The following is a 15,275-nucleotide window of genomic DNA, read 5'->3' as shown; positions in this document are numbered from 1 at the left end:
TTCCTTTTTATGTTGAGAGAGAGAGAAATTTAATTTGAATACTTTTTAAGTGTTAAGCCATCTGCTTTATGTCAAGTGAAGTCTTAATCAGCCACATCCTTTTGGCACATCTTTCTTTCTGTACTTTTGTTTGTAATATCCTTACTTAATTTTCCATTTGACATTCCAAATGTGGACGCTCAAACTGTGAACATGCGAACTTTTCACTCAGTTGTTTAGGCAGTATTCAAACTTCTATCATTACCTCAGAGTTTCAACTTTTGCAGTGCAGTGTGGTTTTCTTGAAGAAGTCTTTCCCCACGACTTTTGACAGTAGTTTAAATTCCATCTGGACTTGATTAAATTACATGCAGTTATAACACAATAGCACAGTTTCAGATGATTAGTTTGCTCTTGGAGGATCTCTTGCAGTTGGGACTCTGTTATATTCAGTGCGGTACTGAGGAGGTGGATACTGCCACTGAAGGACATGGTTATGTTTCTTCCTGTTAAATATTTTTTTTTAACCTTATTACTCATTAATTTATTGTAGCATTTCTCTATGGGGAATCAGAATTCTTTTGGTTATGAACTACTTATGTTCTAGTGTAAGCAATTGTTACAGCTTCTGCCACTAAAATAGCTAAATATTTAAGGCAGTTTTTGGCACAACATGGCTGACCTAATGTAATGAAGAAAGGAAGAATCCTAACTTTGAAGATACTCAGGATATAATTATGGTAGTGTTACTGATTTTTGCTTTCTTTGGTAAATATATGAAGAAAATACAAACATATTTTTACCTGACCTTGCAGATTTTGAGTTTTAAAGTGTTTTGACACCAGTACATATTTTAATTCATTATAAATACTGGTTACATATTTCCCAGAAAAAAACTGAAAGTAACAGTGCTAGGAGTTTGACTCTTCAGCCCCTAAATCATCTGCCTAATCTGAAAATATATTGAAGTGTAATTTAATTGTGCATTTAAAATGAGATCTTTTTTGCATGTTTCACTCTAAATGCCTTTTTCAATTTATTTTGTACAGAATTTTTTGTTAATTATTATTTTGGCTTAATTTCTTTTAGAAACATGTCATTCAGGTTTATCAAAAGGTAGGATTTCTTTATATTTAAAAAAAAGTGGCTCCTGCAATTAACAAAAGATTTGGCTTTTCTAGCCTTGGTTTTCTGAAAACTAAACTTCCTGCTGAGAACTAAATACTTTCTTTCTTCAGAGGAAAGCATAGAATAAATCCATTAACTCATGATGATACCTAAGAATCTGTGGCACCATCTGTGTTGTATAACAAGATGCTGAGCATGCCTTGTGAATTCTTCTTTCTTTGATAGAGTTGGTAGTGCCAAAGTAATTCTGTTCTCTGTACTAATACACTTAGCATGCTTATGTTTGAAGAATGAGGTGTTTGATAACAGTGATGAAAGTATAAACAAAACATAAGGTTGCAAGCAAATAAAGGTAAGTGTTGTTGAATTTATGTTATCTCTGTGTTTTATGATGTTGAAGAGAAAAAAAGGTTTGAAGCATTGCCTGCAGCTGAGCACAGCTGTGAGTTGAACAGTTCTGTGTGAAAGATTGAATGAAGATTCAATAGCTGTGCATTTATTTTAACACGGGGTGCATTTGTTGAAGTGAATCGCAGCTGAAGTGCAAATAGAGCTCTTCAGTTATAAACAAAAAGTACAACGTTTATGCAAATTTATCAACAAAAGGGAAAAGCTCAGAGGTCTGATTCACATTTCAGGCTAAAGGATTGAATTTAGTTTTGCAATTTGGGAATGAATCAATCTGCTGTATTTCTCATTAATCCACTGTGATTCGTGAAAATCACTTGTACAATTTTGATGTTCAGGTAAATTTCCCAGCAGAGTTTTGTAATAGCCTGTTCAGTTGTACCACATCTTGGGACTTCTGAAAGGGTGGTACTTCCAGTTTCTACTACTGATCAAAACCAGGGAGATGGGGCCAAAAACCAGGCATCTGTTTTAACCTTCAGAATACAAGACTATGCTTGTGACTGTAATTTGGAGTTAGACCATTTCAAGGAAATGCTTAGATTAGGGAGTTCTGACATATGTAAATTGCTGCCTAAATGTGGATTTATTATGTACAGTGCGAGGCTAAAGGTACCCCACCTGATTAACTGAGTAAATTCCATGCCATGGTGATGATAATCAGTGCTCTTCCAAACATGTCCATGTTTGGAACTGGTGTTGGTTGCCTTGGCTGGCGTTGTCACAGCTGACTTGAGAAAATGCAACAACTTAGTTAAGGAAAGAAACCATGCAACTCAACATACAGCTGGAACTGAGCAGGGACAGTGGCTTTAACCCAGCGTGCATCATGAGCTGTGGGGTACAGGCCACCAAAGGACTGTGATCTGGGCAACTCTCCACAGCTGGATGCATCTACATTTGTTCAGCAGAAAGATGGGAAAAGCTAATATGAGTACAGTTTTAAACTAGAAGGTTACTGTTTAAATTTAAGACTTCAGGTAATTTTTAACTAATTAAAAAAAAATTACCTGTGACTTGAGGCCAGGAGTCTTAGACCATGGTGGAAATATCTGCTACAGCTTCCATGAATGTGTCTTTTTCAATAAGAAACTTGTAAAGTCTTACACAGTCTGCACAGGAGCAGTGTGCTTTTTAAATTCTGTTTTAAGAATGTGTGGTGTCCCTCCATACCTGATCTGTCTGTAGGTACAAAAACTGAAAACACTGGGGCTTTTGGCAGTTTCTCCTGGCTATATTTGCTATGAATCCTACCTGAGCTCACTGTCTTTGTAGTTCTGAAAGAACTACAGTAACCCAGTAACATGTATACATTGTGCTACAACATCAGTTCTAGGGAGCTGAATGAAAGTAGAATAAAAGTCACTTCTTGTTAAACTGCTGAGTTTTAATATTGTGCTCAGTATACAGAGGTATCAAATATATATATATATATGTGTGTGAGTATATATATATATCTTGTACTATGCACTGTGTTTGCCAATCTGCATATTGTGGAAGTCTTAACTTCTTTTTTTTTTTCTGACAGCAAAAATGAATCAATGTTCTGGATTTTATTGCAGCATCATTTCTCCATTTCCATAAATTGATCTTATTTTATCATCTTGCACTTTTTGTTGATTTTCAGTATCTTTTTAGACAGTTTTCTTTGTGTTTACTTGGATATTTAAAACAGCATACAAAGATGTAAAGAACAGGAAACACAGCATAATCTGGGACAGATGTGTGGAAACAATCAGATTTGTGAAAGCCCTTCATAAACCATAAGGTAGATAATGTATAGGCATGGCATGACAAATGAGAACAGAACTTGTCTGTATATTTGTTCCATTCTCAAAACCAAGAAGCATCTTGGTCCATAAAATCAGTTTACGGAAAACACAAGCAAAAGCAGAAAATTTAGAGCAGCATAAAATAGCACAGATGTGAAGATTGTATTAGCAAGTGAGGAGGCCTCAGGGCTGCATCTGATTCACAAACCCCAACCAAAACAATCCTGGCAGTACAGTAAGTGCCTGTCCCCAGAGCAGCAGTGCTAGGCTGTAGAGCTGGACCATACCCATGTCTGTCCTGAAGGAAGGAGCACCTTGAGAGACTGGCACAGCTCTCCTAAGCTTGGCATGATGGCTCACATTTGAGGTTGTGTGTCACTTCATGCAGCTCCTCCTGCTCAATGAATGGAACATTGATGCATGGAAAAACTGAGCAAAGTGAAGGTTTTCTGAGAGGCTTCCATGAGAATGTTTATTATTTCAAAGTGTCAGGTATATTCTAAATAATGACCTTTCTTAGATTTAGAGTACAGTGGTTTACAAACTGAACACTTTGGCTTAATTTCAAACTGAAAAGTGTGTCAGAACATCACTAGGGATTTTTCCTTACAGACTTTTCTGGACAAATTCCAGCAACAGTGAGGCAGTTCATTGTTGAGGGAACTGGTTGTGCTCCCATTTTCTACAACCTTTGGCAAGTTTCAAAACAAAACACCAAAAACCCAACAAAAATCCGTAATTGTTTGCAGCTCTTAAAGCTGCCATCTTTCACTTCCTAGGAGCACACAAGGCTCTTTGAAGTTTAAGTACTCTTAATATTTCCATTGAGGAGTGTTTTCTAACTTGTTGGTCGCTTTGCCCAGTAAAACAATAATCTGAAGGGGGAGGATCAGTTCAGTTCAGTTGGTACATGTGGTGGTTCCTGCCTACCCCTTTTTTGGGCCTGTAGAGCTCTCATAGGGGATGATTTCATGCTCTTGGTATATACAGGCATGAAAAATCGTTTTCCACCTTCTCTTATATCCACCATAGATTAGTAGCACAAGATCTCATGAAAATAAATTCAGTAACTGCTCACTTTACACTGGGACTTTCAATTGTCTTCTTCTCGTTTTTTCTGTATCTTTTTTTGCTTACAGCTGTTCATTTGCCAGTGGCATTGTCCCTGTTGTACCGTGAGCTGTGTGGTACCTCAGAGAGCAGGGTTCTCCTCGGATGCTGCCATGACCAGCAGTTCTCAGCTGAGCAACTTTGCCCCCCTGTTAAGTGCAGTGTTGCTTTGCAGTCGCCCCTGAGTTGACTTTGGGCTGGTTCTGTGGCCCATGCAGCCAGTGCTGCCACCCTGCCCTTCACAGTTCCAGGACAGCTCCTGGTCCCCTGTGACACAGGCTGCCAAGAGTCACCTTGCAAGGCTGATCCCTCACCAGAGCTCTCGAAAGGAAGGAAAGGAGGAAATCACGCCTTGTAACACCCCACACACCCTGATATAAATACCACTCTGCAGCAGAAAATAAGGTTACTGTCTTACATTCCTTGTCCCTAGACACCTGCCACCCAAACTGCTGTGTTTGTTTTACTCAGGGAAGCCATGTACTGCCTTAGTCTGGATGAAAGCAGTGTACAGGCAGCATCCCCCTGAGCAGAGTTAATGCTGATATGTTGAACCATCCTCCTTCAACAATGGGAACGTAGAGAAAGACAATTTTCCCCTTAATTCTTCTTGACCCTGGGCTTTCAAAAGATGGTAGTGACCAGCAATGTAGCCTTAAGCACTGCAAGAAGACAGAAAATTTAAGCTTGTTCTTGGGTGGGGAAGATGCATCAGTATGGAATTACTAGGATGGAGTTACCACAACTTGAGAAATCCTGGATTTACCTCTTAAAGTTCTGTTAAAATGTATATGCATCTTCTTCTTTTGCATTAAGGTATTTTGGTATTGTTTGAACATGCAGATCTGATGATAAGCGTGCAAATACACACGGTGATCAGACTTGTCTGTAAACAGTTATGGGGATTTTTTCAAATATATACTTTATTCCAGATAAAACTTTTAAATTACATTAGCTAAAAATATTGGGAGTTATTTCTCTTTTAGGAGGTACTTGATAAAAAATACAGTCTTTTCAATATGCTTTGTAACTTTAGTTTCACATTTTCTGCTTTTAGAACTTCAGATTTATTCCATGAGTTCTACAGATTTAATATATAAACATATACTGTTAAAATTAGTTATGGTCACTTTAAAAACTGTAGCTTATAGACTTCCATTTGGTTTGACAATATGTTGCTTTCTGAGTTTGTCCTAACCTACCAAGTTCTTTACATCTTTGTTGTTTTGTATTTTAACACACCATTGGTATGATTGCAGTATCTTTTAGCAACTACTCAGATATTATATATTGTAGTGTAAGATTTGTCTTCTCTTTCCCACTTCCTTTTGCTTCTGCATTCTTTTCATTGAGGCTCCCGACTGAATATGAGAGGAACGGGAGATTTGAGGGCTCAAGGTGAGGGTAAAATTTTTGTTTAAAACGTTGCTTAGGTGAGTTTGAACCTTTCTTCCCTTGATTATGTGGCATAGTGGCTTCAGGCAGCAGCTTTTTCTTTTTTTTTTATGTAAGTCATTGGAACTAAACAAAGAAGCATTTCTGTCTGCAAAACAGCTATTAAAGCACTGACTGACTTGGTTCTAAACTTTCATCTTTCCTGTTGCCTTTTCCCTTGTGTGGTTTTTCTTTTTTTTTTTTTTTTTTTTTTTTTTGCATTTTAGTCATTGTAATTTGCTGTTGTCGTGTAGATGTGTAGATAAGTGGTCTCTAGTGAGGCTGCAAATGTGTGGAATAACCACTGAAAGGTGATAAGATATTTCTCATCTCCAGAATCACAGGTAGTTAAATATTTTTCATGTTATACTCTTCTCACAAAAAATATTAGAAATTATCAAATTGCTGGGTTTGCCAACTGTTTTCAAGTAGAAAAGGTTTGCAAAAATAAAATAAGTATTGAATAAAAGTTGGGGTTTTTCCTGGCCCTTTACAGCCTTATTAAATTAAAACCTTAAAACAAAATACTCTTTAATTTGTGTGATGAATTTTATAGCATCTGGCAAATCACATTGCATAGTCTTATGACTCTCACAGTCACAAGAAATCTTTTAATAGGAGCATTATGAAATAGGTTAAATTTGAGAAATATATTTATTTAGTTGTGGCCTTGCTATCACTTTTTATTTAACTTTTTCATAATTGCCTGCTTAATGGTAGTAGAAATAAAATGTGGTGTAACCATTGCCATCTATTTCAAAGAGCAGCTTGGCTTAATATGGTGGCTCAACGTGAGACCTAAACTGCATGGTTGGGGGTCAGTTAGATTAGCTAGTAGTTTAGTATGACAGTCAATATATTTAATTAAATTTGAAGAGGTGACTGACAGTGTACAAATATTCACAAAGCAAATCTGTGTTTCGTCCCTGGAGGTCCAAGTGTAGTTCCTTATTCTTTAGCTGCATGACTACTGATTTTAATTTAAGTAGAAGAATGATTGCAAACTAGAAATTTCTGGAACATTACTTTCCTTTGTCCTGTTTAACTTCACTTATCCATACCAAAATAAAAGCTTTAAAAAAAAAAAAAAAAGTTGCAGATTTGGGAAACACAAATTTTATGTTCAATATTTTGTGCTTCATCTCTTAAAAATGTGACAATAATGGTACCCTCTCACCATCTTTACAAGCTATGTTGGAGAGGTGTCTAGTAGTGACTTCCAGCTCTCTTTGTGCACATCCCTCTCGGAGGCACTTAACTGCAGAGCTTGTGGCTGCAGAAGATTTCATCACTTTACCTCACTCAGTGGTTGGTATTTAATGAATTACTGACCAACTCAGGAGGAAGCATCTCCTGTCTGAGGCAGCCCCCAGAGCTTGCAGCATGGTGTGTCCCCAGGGATCATCTCAAACACGCCCCAGCAGGAAGGCCAGAGTGTAACTGAGCCAGCCCAGGTCTGGGGGCTCAGGTGGGTGACCCTGGTCCTGCTGTCCTTCCTTCTGCTTGCAGCCAGCTGCTGTGGGGCTCCAGGGGTGCTCCCAGGGCTCAGTCTCCGGCTGCTGCCCAGGAGGAGGTGCAGAGGAACACCCAGCACCTTTGGGCATGGGCTCACCCCATTCTGTGTAAGTGGGCACCTCCCAGGGCCTGGGCTGAGCACCGTCCTGCCACAGGGAGCTGTTATTTCAATGTTCCAGAAACTTCTAGCACAGAGCTGATGTTTCAGCTGCCCACGTGGTCCAAGAGTAGAGTTTTGAGCAGAACCTACCTTAAAATCAAGTGTAGGTGCTGCATGTAGTTTTGCCTCCAGAAGGTCGTTGCCCCCGTGCTCCCGAATCCAGCGAGTGCCAGTTGTGTCCCAGCTCGTGCCATTCCTTTGTTCCAGCCCCAGCAGCTGTGGCTTTCCCCTGACTGTGTGTGTGTACAGCAGCTGGGGGAGCGGGGCTTGGCCACAGCCAGAGCCTCCAGTGCTGCTCTAATCCGGGTGGGGTGCGTTGAGTGGTGGCTTCGCTCAGGTGGCCCCTGGGGAGGGCGGCTGGCCCTGCTCACCCCGCAATTCCTGTCTTTCAGCCGCAATGTAGCTGTGGATCAGAAGGACGAGAACAAGGAAGCCAAGCCTCGGTCGCTGCGTTTTACCTGGAGCATGAAAACCACCAGCTCCATGGATCCCAATGACATGATGAGGGAAATACGAAAGGTCCTGGATGCCAATAACTGTGACTATGAACAAAGAGAGCGTTTCTTGCTTTTCTGTGTCCATGGAGATGGGCACGCGGAAAACCTTGTACAGTGGGAGATGGAGGTGTGTAAACTGCCAAGACTGTCCCTGAACGGAGTTCGCTTTAAGCGGATATCGGGAACATCCATAGCTTTCAAAAACATTGCTTCCAAAATTGCCAATGAGTTAAAGCTGTAACAAGAAAAAATAGTTAAGTTGTAAATTAGTTAGCAATTTAAAGTGTTTTTGAGAATTCCGATGGAAATGTATAGAATAACATTTAGGCAATAACTTCTGCATCCTTCTGAATAGTGATATTAAAAAAAAAGCTGCTGAGCTGGGAGGGAGAGTTGGACTTTTTTATAAGTGCACTACAGCATTAAAGTTGCCTACTATGTAAAATATTACCCCTTCTGCTTTATTTCCATTGCTCCTAAGTCTTTGACAACAAATTGAAACACAGAATATATTCATTTAAATATGCCTCCTGTTTGTGTGGATGTGTGAATGTACAGTATGTGTGTATAATATATAAAGTATTATATGTAAACAATTCATTGACAACATCGAGCTGTACCAGTACCTCTCTTTGGGCTAATTTTGGTGCTAAAAATTGAAATGGCCAAGGAGGAAACACTTGAGTTAATATTTAAAATGACTGAAGCGATAACCAGTAAACGCAGGTTTACAGTTCACTGCTGTGTTAAGAAAAAAATGTGTGAAGGGTTTGGATTTATGGTTGTGAACATTATTAGTCCTGTTTTCTAAGTAGATCTCATGAGATGATTAAAAATTCACTTCTACTGAGTAAGTCTTGCATTATATTTTGCCCACCTATTTATTATTTAAGTCTGAATCAAAGTTTAATAATGTAGTTAATTTGTGCATTAATATTTGGGTAAACGCTTCCATTCTTCTGCTTCTGCTAAACTACTAAAACTGTATCTTTGTCCTTTTGGCTGATGAGTATTGATCGCAGCTAAGAGCATTTCTCTGTTGTTCCTCTAGGGAATGAGGCAGTGTAAAAGGAGGTGCTGATTGCTGAGTAGTGGTTTTCTTGAGTTTGCCACGTTAGACTAGGTCAGGCTGATACAAAGCACAAAGGGACTCTCAAACCACGGCCATTCTCGGCCAGGTCCGAGTCCTGCCTCCGCGCGTTCGAGGCCTTGCTGCACATGGGGCAGTGCTGTCCCTCGCCTTCTGGGCACCCTCAGCATCGAAACCCAAAGGTGGCAATCAGACTCGCTACTGATCTCCTCTGTCCAAACGTCCAGCGTGCTAAACTACAGCCATAGGCAGGAGCAGTTGGAGCTTTTCCTTGCAGCTCTCTTCAGTGTGCTTCCCTTGGCCGTGGCTGTGCTGCTTTGGATGGCTCGGTGCCAGCGCGTGTCTGGCCGTGCTGCCGAGGGAGTCCCCTGTCCCTGTCCCCTGTCCCCGTGCAGTGTGGAACCTATCCCGATGAACTCTGATGGCCAACTAGCTTTCGGTAGGACGTGAAGCTGCTCTGGGATAGCCCCCACTTTTTAACCATCACAGCGGTGAAACGGATTTGATTTTGCAAACTAGAATGAGGAGGTTTCTTCACGCGTTGTTTCCTACCGATACTCGGTTTATTTCATCGAGGACTTGTGTAGATAATACCCTGCATTATCTACTCGACTTTTTGTATTAATGTTTTGTGGTTATATTTCAGTGAAGCACTTACGCATGTACTTAACATGTGCTTTAAACTGGAGCCTAAATTTGCATTTTAAATTTGCAGTGAGCTAATAGTTACTCATAGTACACAGTTCAGATTTGACCCGAGGTGAAAATGCAAAGTCCTTAATATTTTGCAAGTTAGCTCTTGTGATCTGTAGTCTGTGAAGACAGCAGACTTCCCCTCTCTTCCCCCCTAAGCATTGATATTGATTATGCTAGTTTAAAGGGTAATCATAGTTGTTAAATGTAGTAAATATTCCTGAATTTGCATTTTATTCTCTGTATATTCTGTATCATGCCATGGCTTGAGAACTCCAGGTGCTACCAGAGTTCAGTTGGCTTTCAGTGCTCTGCCCATGCCTGTGCTGCTCAGTATGGGTTTTTTTTTCTATGAAAACTCCATTTTGTAATAGCAATAAGACATTTCAGGGCAGTCATTGTACTTTCTCAGGTGAACGGTCACCTATCCTTTCACTCCCTACGTTTTAAGCACTCCTCCAAATGTATTTTTTTCACCTGGCAGTGCACTTTGTTGTCCGAACTGAAAAAGTGTTCTGATAAATTATGTAAATCTGTATTCGATGGAAGTTCCAAAAGGTTTCATATTAAATGTTTTCTGAAATACTCTCTTCCTACTTCACCTGTTAAGTATGTAAGTGTTTCTAAAAAGTGCACCAGTATCATACTTTGGATATTTAAAGTTTGTACTTTGGTATTTTTCTTAAAGTGTTCTCAAAAGGTTCTTTCAGTAAATCTTTATTTGAGGTATTAAAAAAAATCACTTATTATAATCAGAAAATTATTTTTAACAGCTTCCTTCCCAAATGCCTTGTAAAATTACCATGTTGTGAGAATATTTAGCACCCTGCATGATTGGTGTTCAAGCCTCTGGGAGCTGCCTGGGAAGGAAAATTCTTTCTTCAGCTCTCCAAACCAAAGATGAACTGTTTCTACAACACAGGCTTTTTACCTGCTCTTATTTCTTGGGAATCTCTGTAGGTTTGCAGGCACCATTGCTGATGGGACTCTGCAGAACCACACCTGGTTTTTCTCACCTTAAGGGGCAAGTTTTAAAAATAATCAGAGGTCAGTGTGTGGTGAGGAGGCAGCAGCAGGTCTCGGTGTTTTGAGACACGTGAACAGCAAGCGAGAAGTGTTTTTATTTCATGGCATGACTGTGATCTGGAGCGGGTGGTCCAAGTGCTGTGTTAGGGGTTGATTGTAATGGGCTCATGGCTGAAGGTTTGATCACTGAAACCTCTGCCAGCCAGCACTGACGACGTCTTTGGATTGCTGGATCTGGCAGAGAAAAATGTATTAAGAGTTTGGGTTGCAGGGTTTCACTTTATTAAATAAAAGCATTTAAAGATGCATACATGAAACAATGAACACTGAGCAGGAACAAATTCAGATACACTTTTTCTTATGCAAACCTTCCCTGTACTTAGGATTTCTGAAACACTTCAGTTTATTTGACCTCTTTACAACACCTGAGGTCCTTGACCATATTGAGAAGAAGTAGAGAGAGGTGGGCTGGAGGAACAGTTAGTCCTGCTGGGCTAAGTGTTTTGCACACTGCTTCTGTTCAAGTTACAGCATCTGGTCCAATCTTTGTGGATTTAAAGATTTCTAGTACAGATTTGGGCAAGGTTTAGCTTTTTCTCTTACATTGTCTGAGGCTTCAAGATCAAATACAGCTAGATACTGTATCCTGCTTTTTTAATTACAGAAGTCAAGATAAATAATTATTTATAAAAATATGGAATTAATATCCACACGTTTATGTTGCAGAAATGAAGTGCAGGGTTCAGTAGTCCTCCCAGTCATATGGAAAGACTGTGGCATATCTGGAATTTAAATAAGAGCTCTCTTCAATTCAGTTAAAACCTCAGCTATACATGGGCCCATTGGGATAATGTGTAGAAGCTTTTAACCAGTATTTCCCACAGCTGCTGTGTCACAGACCATGTTGTGGATTGCAATTTGATTAGGCCTGCAGCCAGCCCGGAGAGCTGTTCTCCCTGTGCAGCCCTGGAGCAGCAGCGTGTGCTCGGCCCCCTGGGCTGGAACCTGCTCGGTCACAGTGGTCGCTGTCCCCAAGGGCTCAGGTGCCCCCTGGGTGTGGGCAGAGGCCCCTTGAGCCAGTGTCACTCTGTATTTCCCGGGGGGACTGGTTGGGTGCTTCTTGCTGTGCTATCCAAGACCACATCTTTTCTTAGTAACCTAAAGAGTTAAATATTTAGAGAATTTCAGTAGTTGATGGTATTTCTGCCATCTGGGGTGGGGGTGGGGGGGTCATACTAATGTAACATTTTGGTTTCTGATTTACACTGCAGATGTTTAGGAATAAATACAGTTTTGGAAAGCTGGTACCACTGTGGATTAGCATTTAATTTTAAATATGTAGGCTTGTAACTGTCCATGCTATCTCATTTCTGTAAGCTTTCATAGAAAAGCCCTGGAGCTTTCCAGTAAAGACAGGGTCATGTTATTAGAGGGCACTGGTGCTGCCAATTGAACCCCTGATGAAGTGGAGTTTTTAAAATTCCACCTTTGACTGGAGTTTTTCCCCTCCAGTAGCTGTGAATCATTTCATTGATTTCACCACTGACAATTATTCTATCACTTCAGAGAATATACTGTTATCCAGCAGGAAGGGACATGAGCTTTGGATAAAGCTCAACCTAGAGAAATGAATAATTTGTTAGAAGTTCAACTTTTTCATACCCAAGACCAATCAGAGTCATGCATTGCAACAGCAGTAAATGCTTAAAGAAAACCAAGAACAAGGGGATGCAGGAATTGCTGCCTCTGTGTGTACTCCTTACTTTTGGCAAACTTAAGAGCAGAAAAAGGCAAACCAGTAAATTTGGAAAACTTGATGGTTTTCATGTTCCTGTTTCTGCCAGTCTCTTTTTAGTGCACTGCCCGGTACTGCCTACAAGCAAAGGGGCTGGATAAAATGAGCAAAACCATGGAGGAACAGTCTCTTGACAAATCAGTGCTTCTAAAGTTGAAACAGTTTGGTATTCGAAATAAAATAATTTGAAAGACCCTTAACTGCTCTCTTTTAGCCTTCTAAGAATGCTTTAACCTTTGGTACAAGGCTCTTGTTCCAGCAATAACAGAAAACAGAAGGGTGTCAATACCAACACTATGAATCCTGCAAGTATCTCTGCACAGAAGCCACACTCAGGGCATGAATTGTCAGCTGTTGGGAGTTCACCTTCACCTACGAGTGCCATTAACACCTTGTGATGGCTGTGACTTAGCAGGTAAGATGTTATTGCAGGGAAAACAAATGCTTTTGCTTGGTTTTCGCTTATGTGTGTTGAGCACTTGGAACAGCGTCAGATGTAAAATCCATGAGAAGTGGCCATGGTTATGGTTGCTGTGGGAACCACGGCATGGAGTTTCAAGGCACAGATATGTTGCAGTTCTCATTCCATTTATACACTTATGTTATCATTTAACATCCTTAAAAAATTCAGAGCATAAAACCAAAATATTTGTACAGTTCGTGTTTCCTTGTAGTTGCTGATCACATTGAATGTACTAGGTGAATAAAATCAGATAACAAAATAGCTCACCACGAAAATAATTCTGTTAAAACATATGGGGATGCAAAAATCAGAAAGTAAAATTTACTGGCATTTCAATCACATGGTTTTCAATCATTTGCCTGTCTTGAGGTAAAATCCTCTTTGCTTGAAGGTGCCTCTTACCAAGACCTCATCACGAGCACAGCAAACAGCAAAGTTTCTGAGCATGGAATAATTTCCTCCCCCGGCTCACACAGTAAAAAGGCATGAAATTAAGTGTTTGCACACGTGTTTTCACACGGGTGGGAGAAACACACTGATAGGAGCTTGGAGGCGTTGTTACAATGGTCCTGTGTCTGTGGTGCCCAGAGGAGCAGGGGCTGGTGGCAGGGGGTACCTGCTGAAATGTCAGGGGTGCCTGGCAGGGGATGGATGGATGGATGGATGGATGGATGGATGGATGGATGGATGGATGGATGGATGGATGGATGGATGGATGGATGGTCCCTTCTGCACGGCAAGGCGAGCTGCAGAGAGCCGGTGCAGTGTCTGCAGCAGCCACAGGATGTCTCCCAAACGCAGAAACAGCTCTGGTTGGGGTTCTCTTGGAATTTTTTTAGAAAAGAACTCCATGGATCACTCTCTCCCTGCAATTTCACATCGGTTATCGGTGTTACCATCTGCTCGGACAACTTTCACTTAATTACAGAGGAAAACTGACCACAAGATATTGATGGAAACTGTATTTTTCAACTTGAAATACACCCTAATTATACATTTATTTTTCCATTAAGTTGTATTGCTTTCTGAGCTGAAGTGAAATTCCAGTGGGGTTTACCTTTCTCATGGAAAACCTATAGGGCTACAAAGCCCTTTTTCACTTCTTTGTTAAGCCTTGTTCAGTCTCCTTTCCTAGAAAATGACCATGTCAGGGAGCATGCTCTTCTGCTGAGAAGGGCAAAAGTCATATTGAATATTTAAATTCATTTGCAGCTCTTTTTACGAGTAAGAACTTTCGGTTTCCTCTTCGGAAATTTAATTACAGAAGTTATTTTGCTGTTTATCCTTCAGTAATCAGTCTAATCAAGGCTGTAAATTGCAGCCAGCCTTTTCTAAAATAATCTGGCATTGCTTGCCATTTATATTCCACAGTATTAGTAACTCTTTAGAGCTTTATGCCTGGCATTTTCCATGCCTGCAGTCTATTTTATTCTTCAAACAAATCATGTCACATGTGCTTCAAGTAGGCAAGAAGTGAAACTTCCTTATTTGCTCAGAAGTTTCTTTCAAATTGCATATTTTGCTCCAGCTTTCACTTGTATTGTAATCCAAGTTTTGCTGTTGTGGGATTAATTTAATAGTGACTGGTACTAATATTTATCACTGGGGTGTTTGGACTTGGCAGGTGGGAATGGAGAAGCTGTTTATTTCAGGCTCCTTGGTGCTTGTTCTGTGAAGGAGTCCTGTGTCTCATCCCCTCCTTTCTGCAGTCCCAGAACCATGGGCTGCTGCTGAGCCCTTTTCTGAGCCTCCCAAGGCAATTCCTGGAGTGTTGGTTGTGGTGAGAGGCGTGCACAGGGTTCACCCCGCTGTGTGTGACTGCAGCGGGAGCAGCAAAAGCAGAGTTCTGCTGTTGGGAAGTTCTGTTCCTCATCACTGATCTGGGAGCAGCCACCAGAGTAACTTTGTTAGGTCAAATATATTTTAGTGCTTTTATCTAACTGACCCCTTGATGAACCTCTTTATCCTTGGCTTTCAAAACTTGCTGCTTACTCCTTATCTCCAGAGACAAGCCTTGGCTCAACCCTTCTGAGCTAAGCCTTGCTTCAAGGGACAGTCCCTTTTTAAGGTCTCCTGTGGTGTCAGAGCTCTACCAGTCTCTACAGACCAGATCCTGTGAGTGCTTTTCCAGCTGGAGAAAGAGTACAAGTGCTCTGGGGTCCCTGAAGCATCTCCATGCTGGTCCATGGTGCACAGCATGGCAAG

The 15,275-nt window shown here is 40.6% G+C and overlaps 1 protein-coding gene across 14 annotated transcripts in view; it reads left to right on the top strand.

Annotated features, from left to right (window-relative positions):
- MARK3 (microtubule affinity regulating kinase 3) overlaps positions 1-8,857 on the top strand; it is a 61,153-nt gene extending 52,296 nt beyond the window's left edge. For 7 of the 14 annotated variants that reach the window (XM_068192321.1, XM_068192322.1, XM_068192319.1 and 4 more), the window contains 3 exons: positions 1,069-1,095; positions 5,751-5,795; positions 7,899-8,857. In XM_068192321.1, the coding sequence (XP_068048422.1) occupies positions 1,069-1,095; positions 5,751-5,795; positions 7,899-8,244 (418 nt within the window). In that variant the 3' untranslated portion in view covers positions 8,245-8,857. The remainder of the gene's footprint in view (positions 1-1,068; positions 1,096-5,750; positions 5,796-7,898) is intronic. The other 7 variants (XM_068192320.1, XM_068192327.1, XM_068192329.1 and 4 more) reach the window with 3 other exon arrangements.
- Positions 8,858-15,275: the final 6,418 nt, after the last annotated feature.

This window comes from Anomalospiza imberbis, chromosome 6, assembly GCF_031753505.1.
Source record: "Anomalospiza imberbis isolate Cuckoo-Finch-1a 21T00152 chromosome 6, ASM3175350v1, whole genome shotgun sequence".
In the NCBI taxonomy this organism is placed as follows: Eukaryota; Metazoa; Chordata; class Aves; order Passeriformes; family Viduidae; genus Anomalospiza; species Anomalospiza imberbis.
This window is presented reverse-complemented; position numbering and strand designations above follow the sequence as displayed.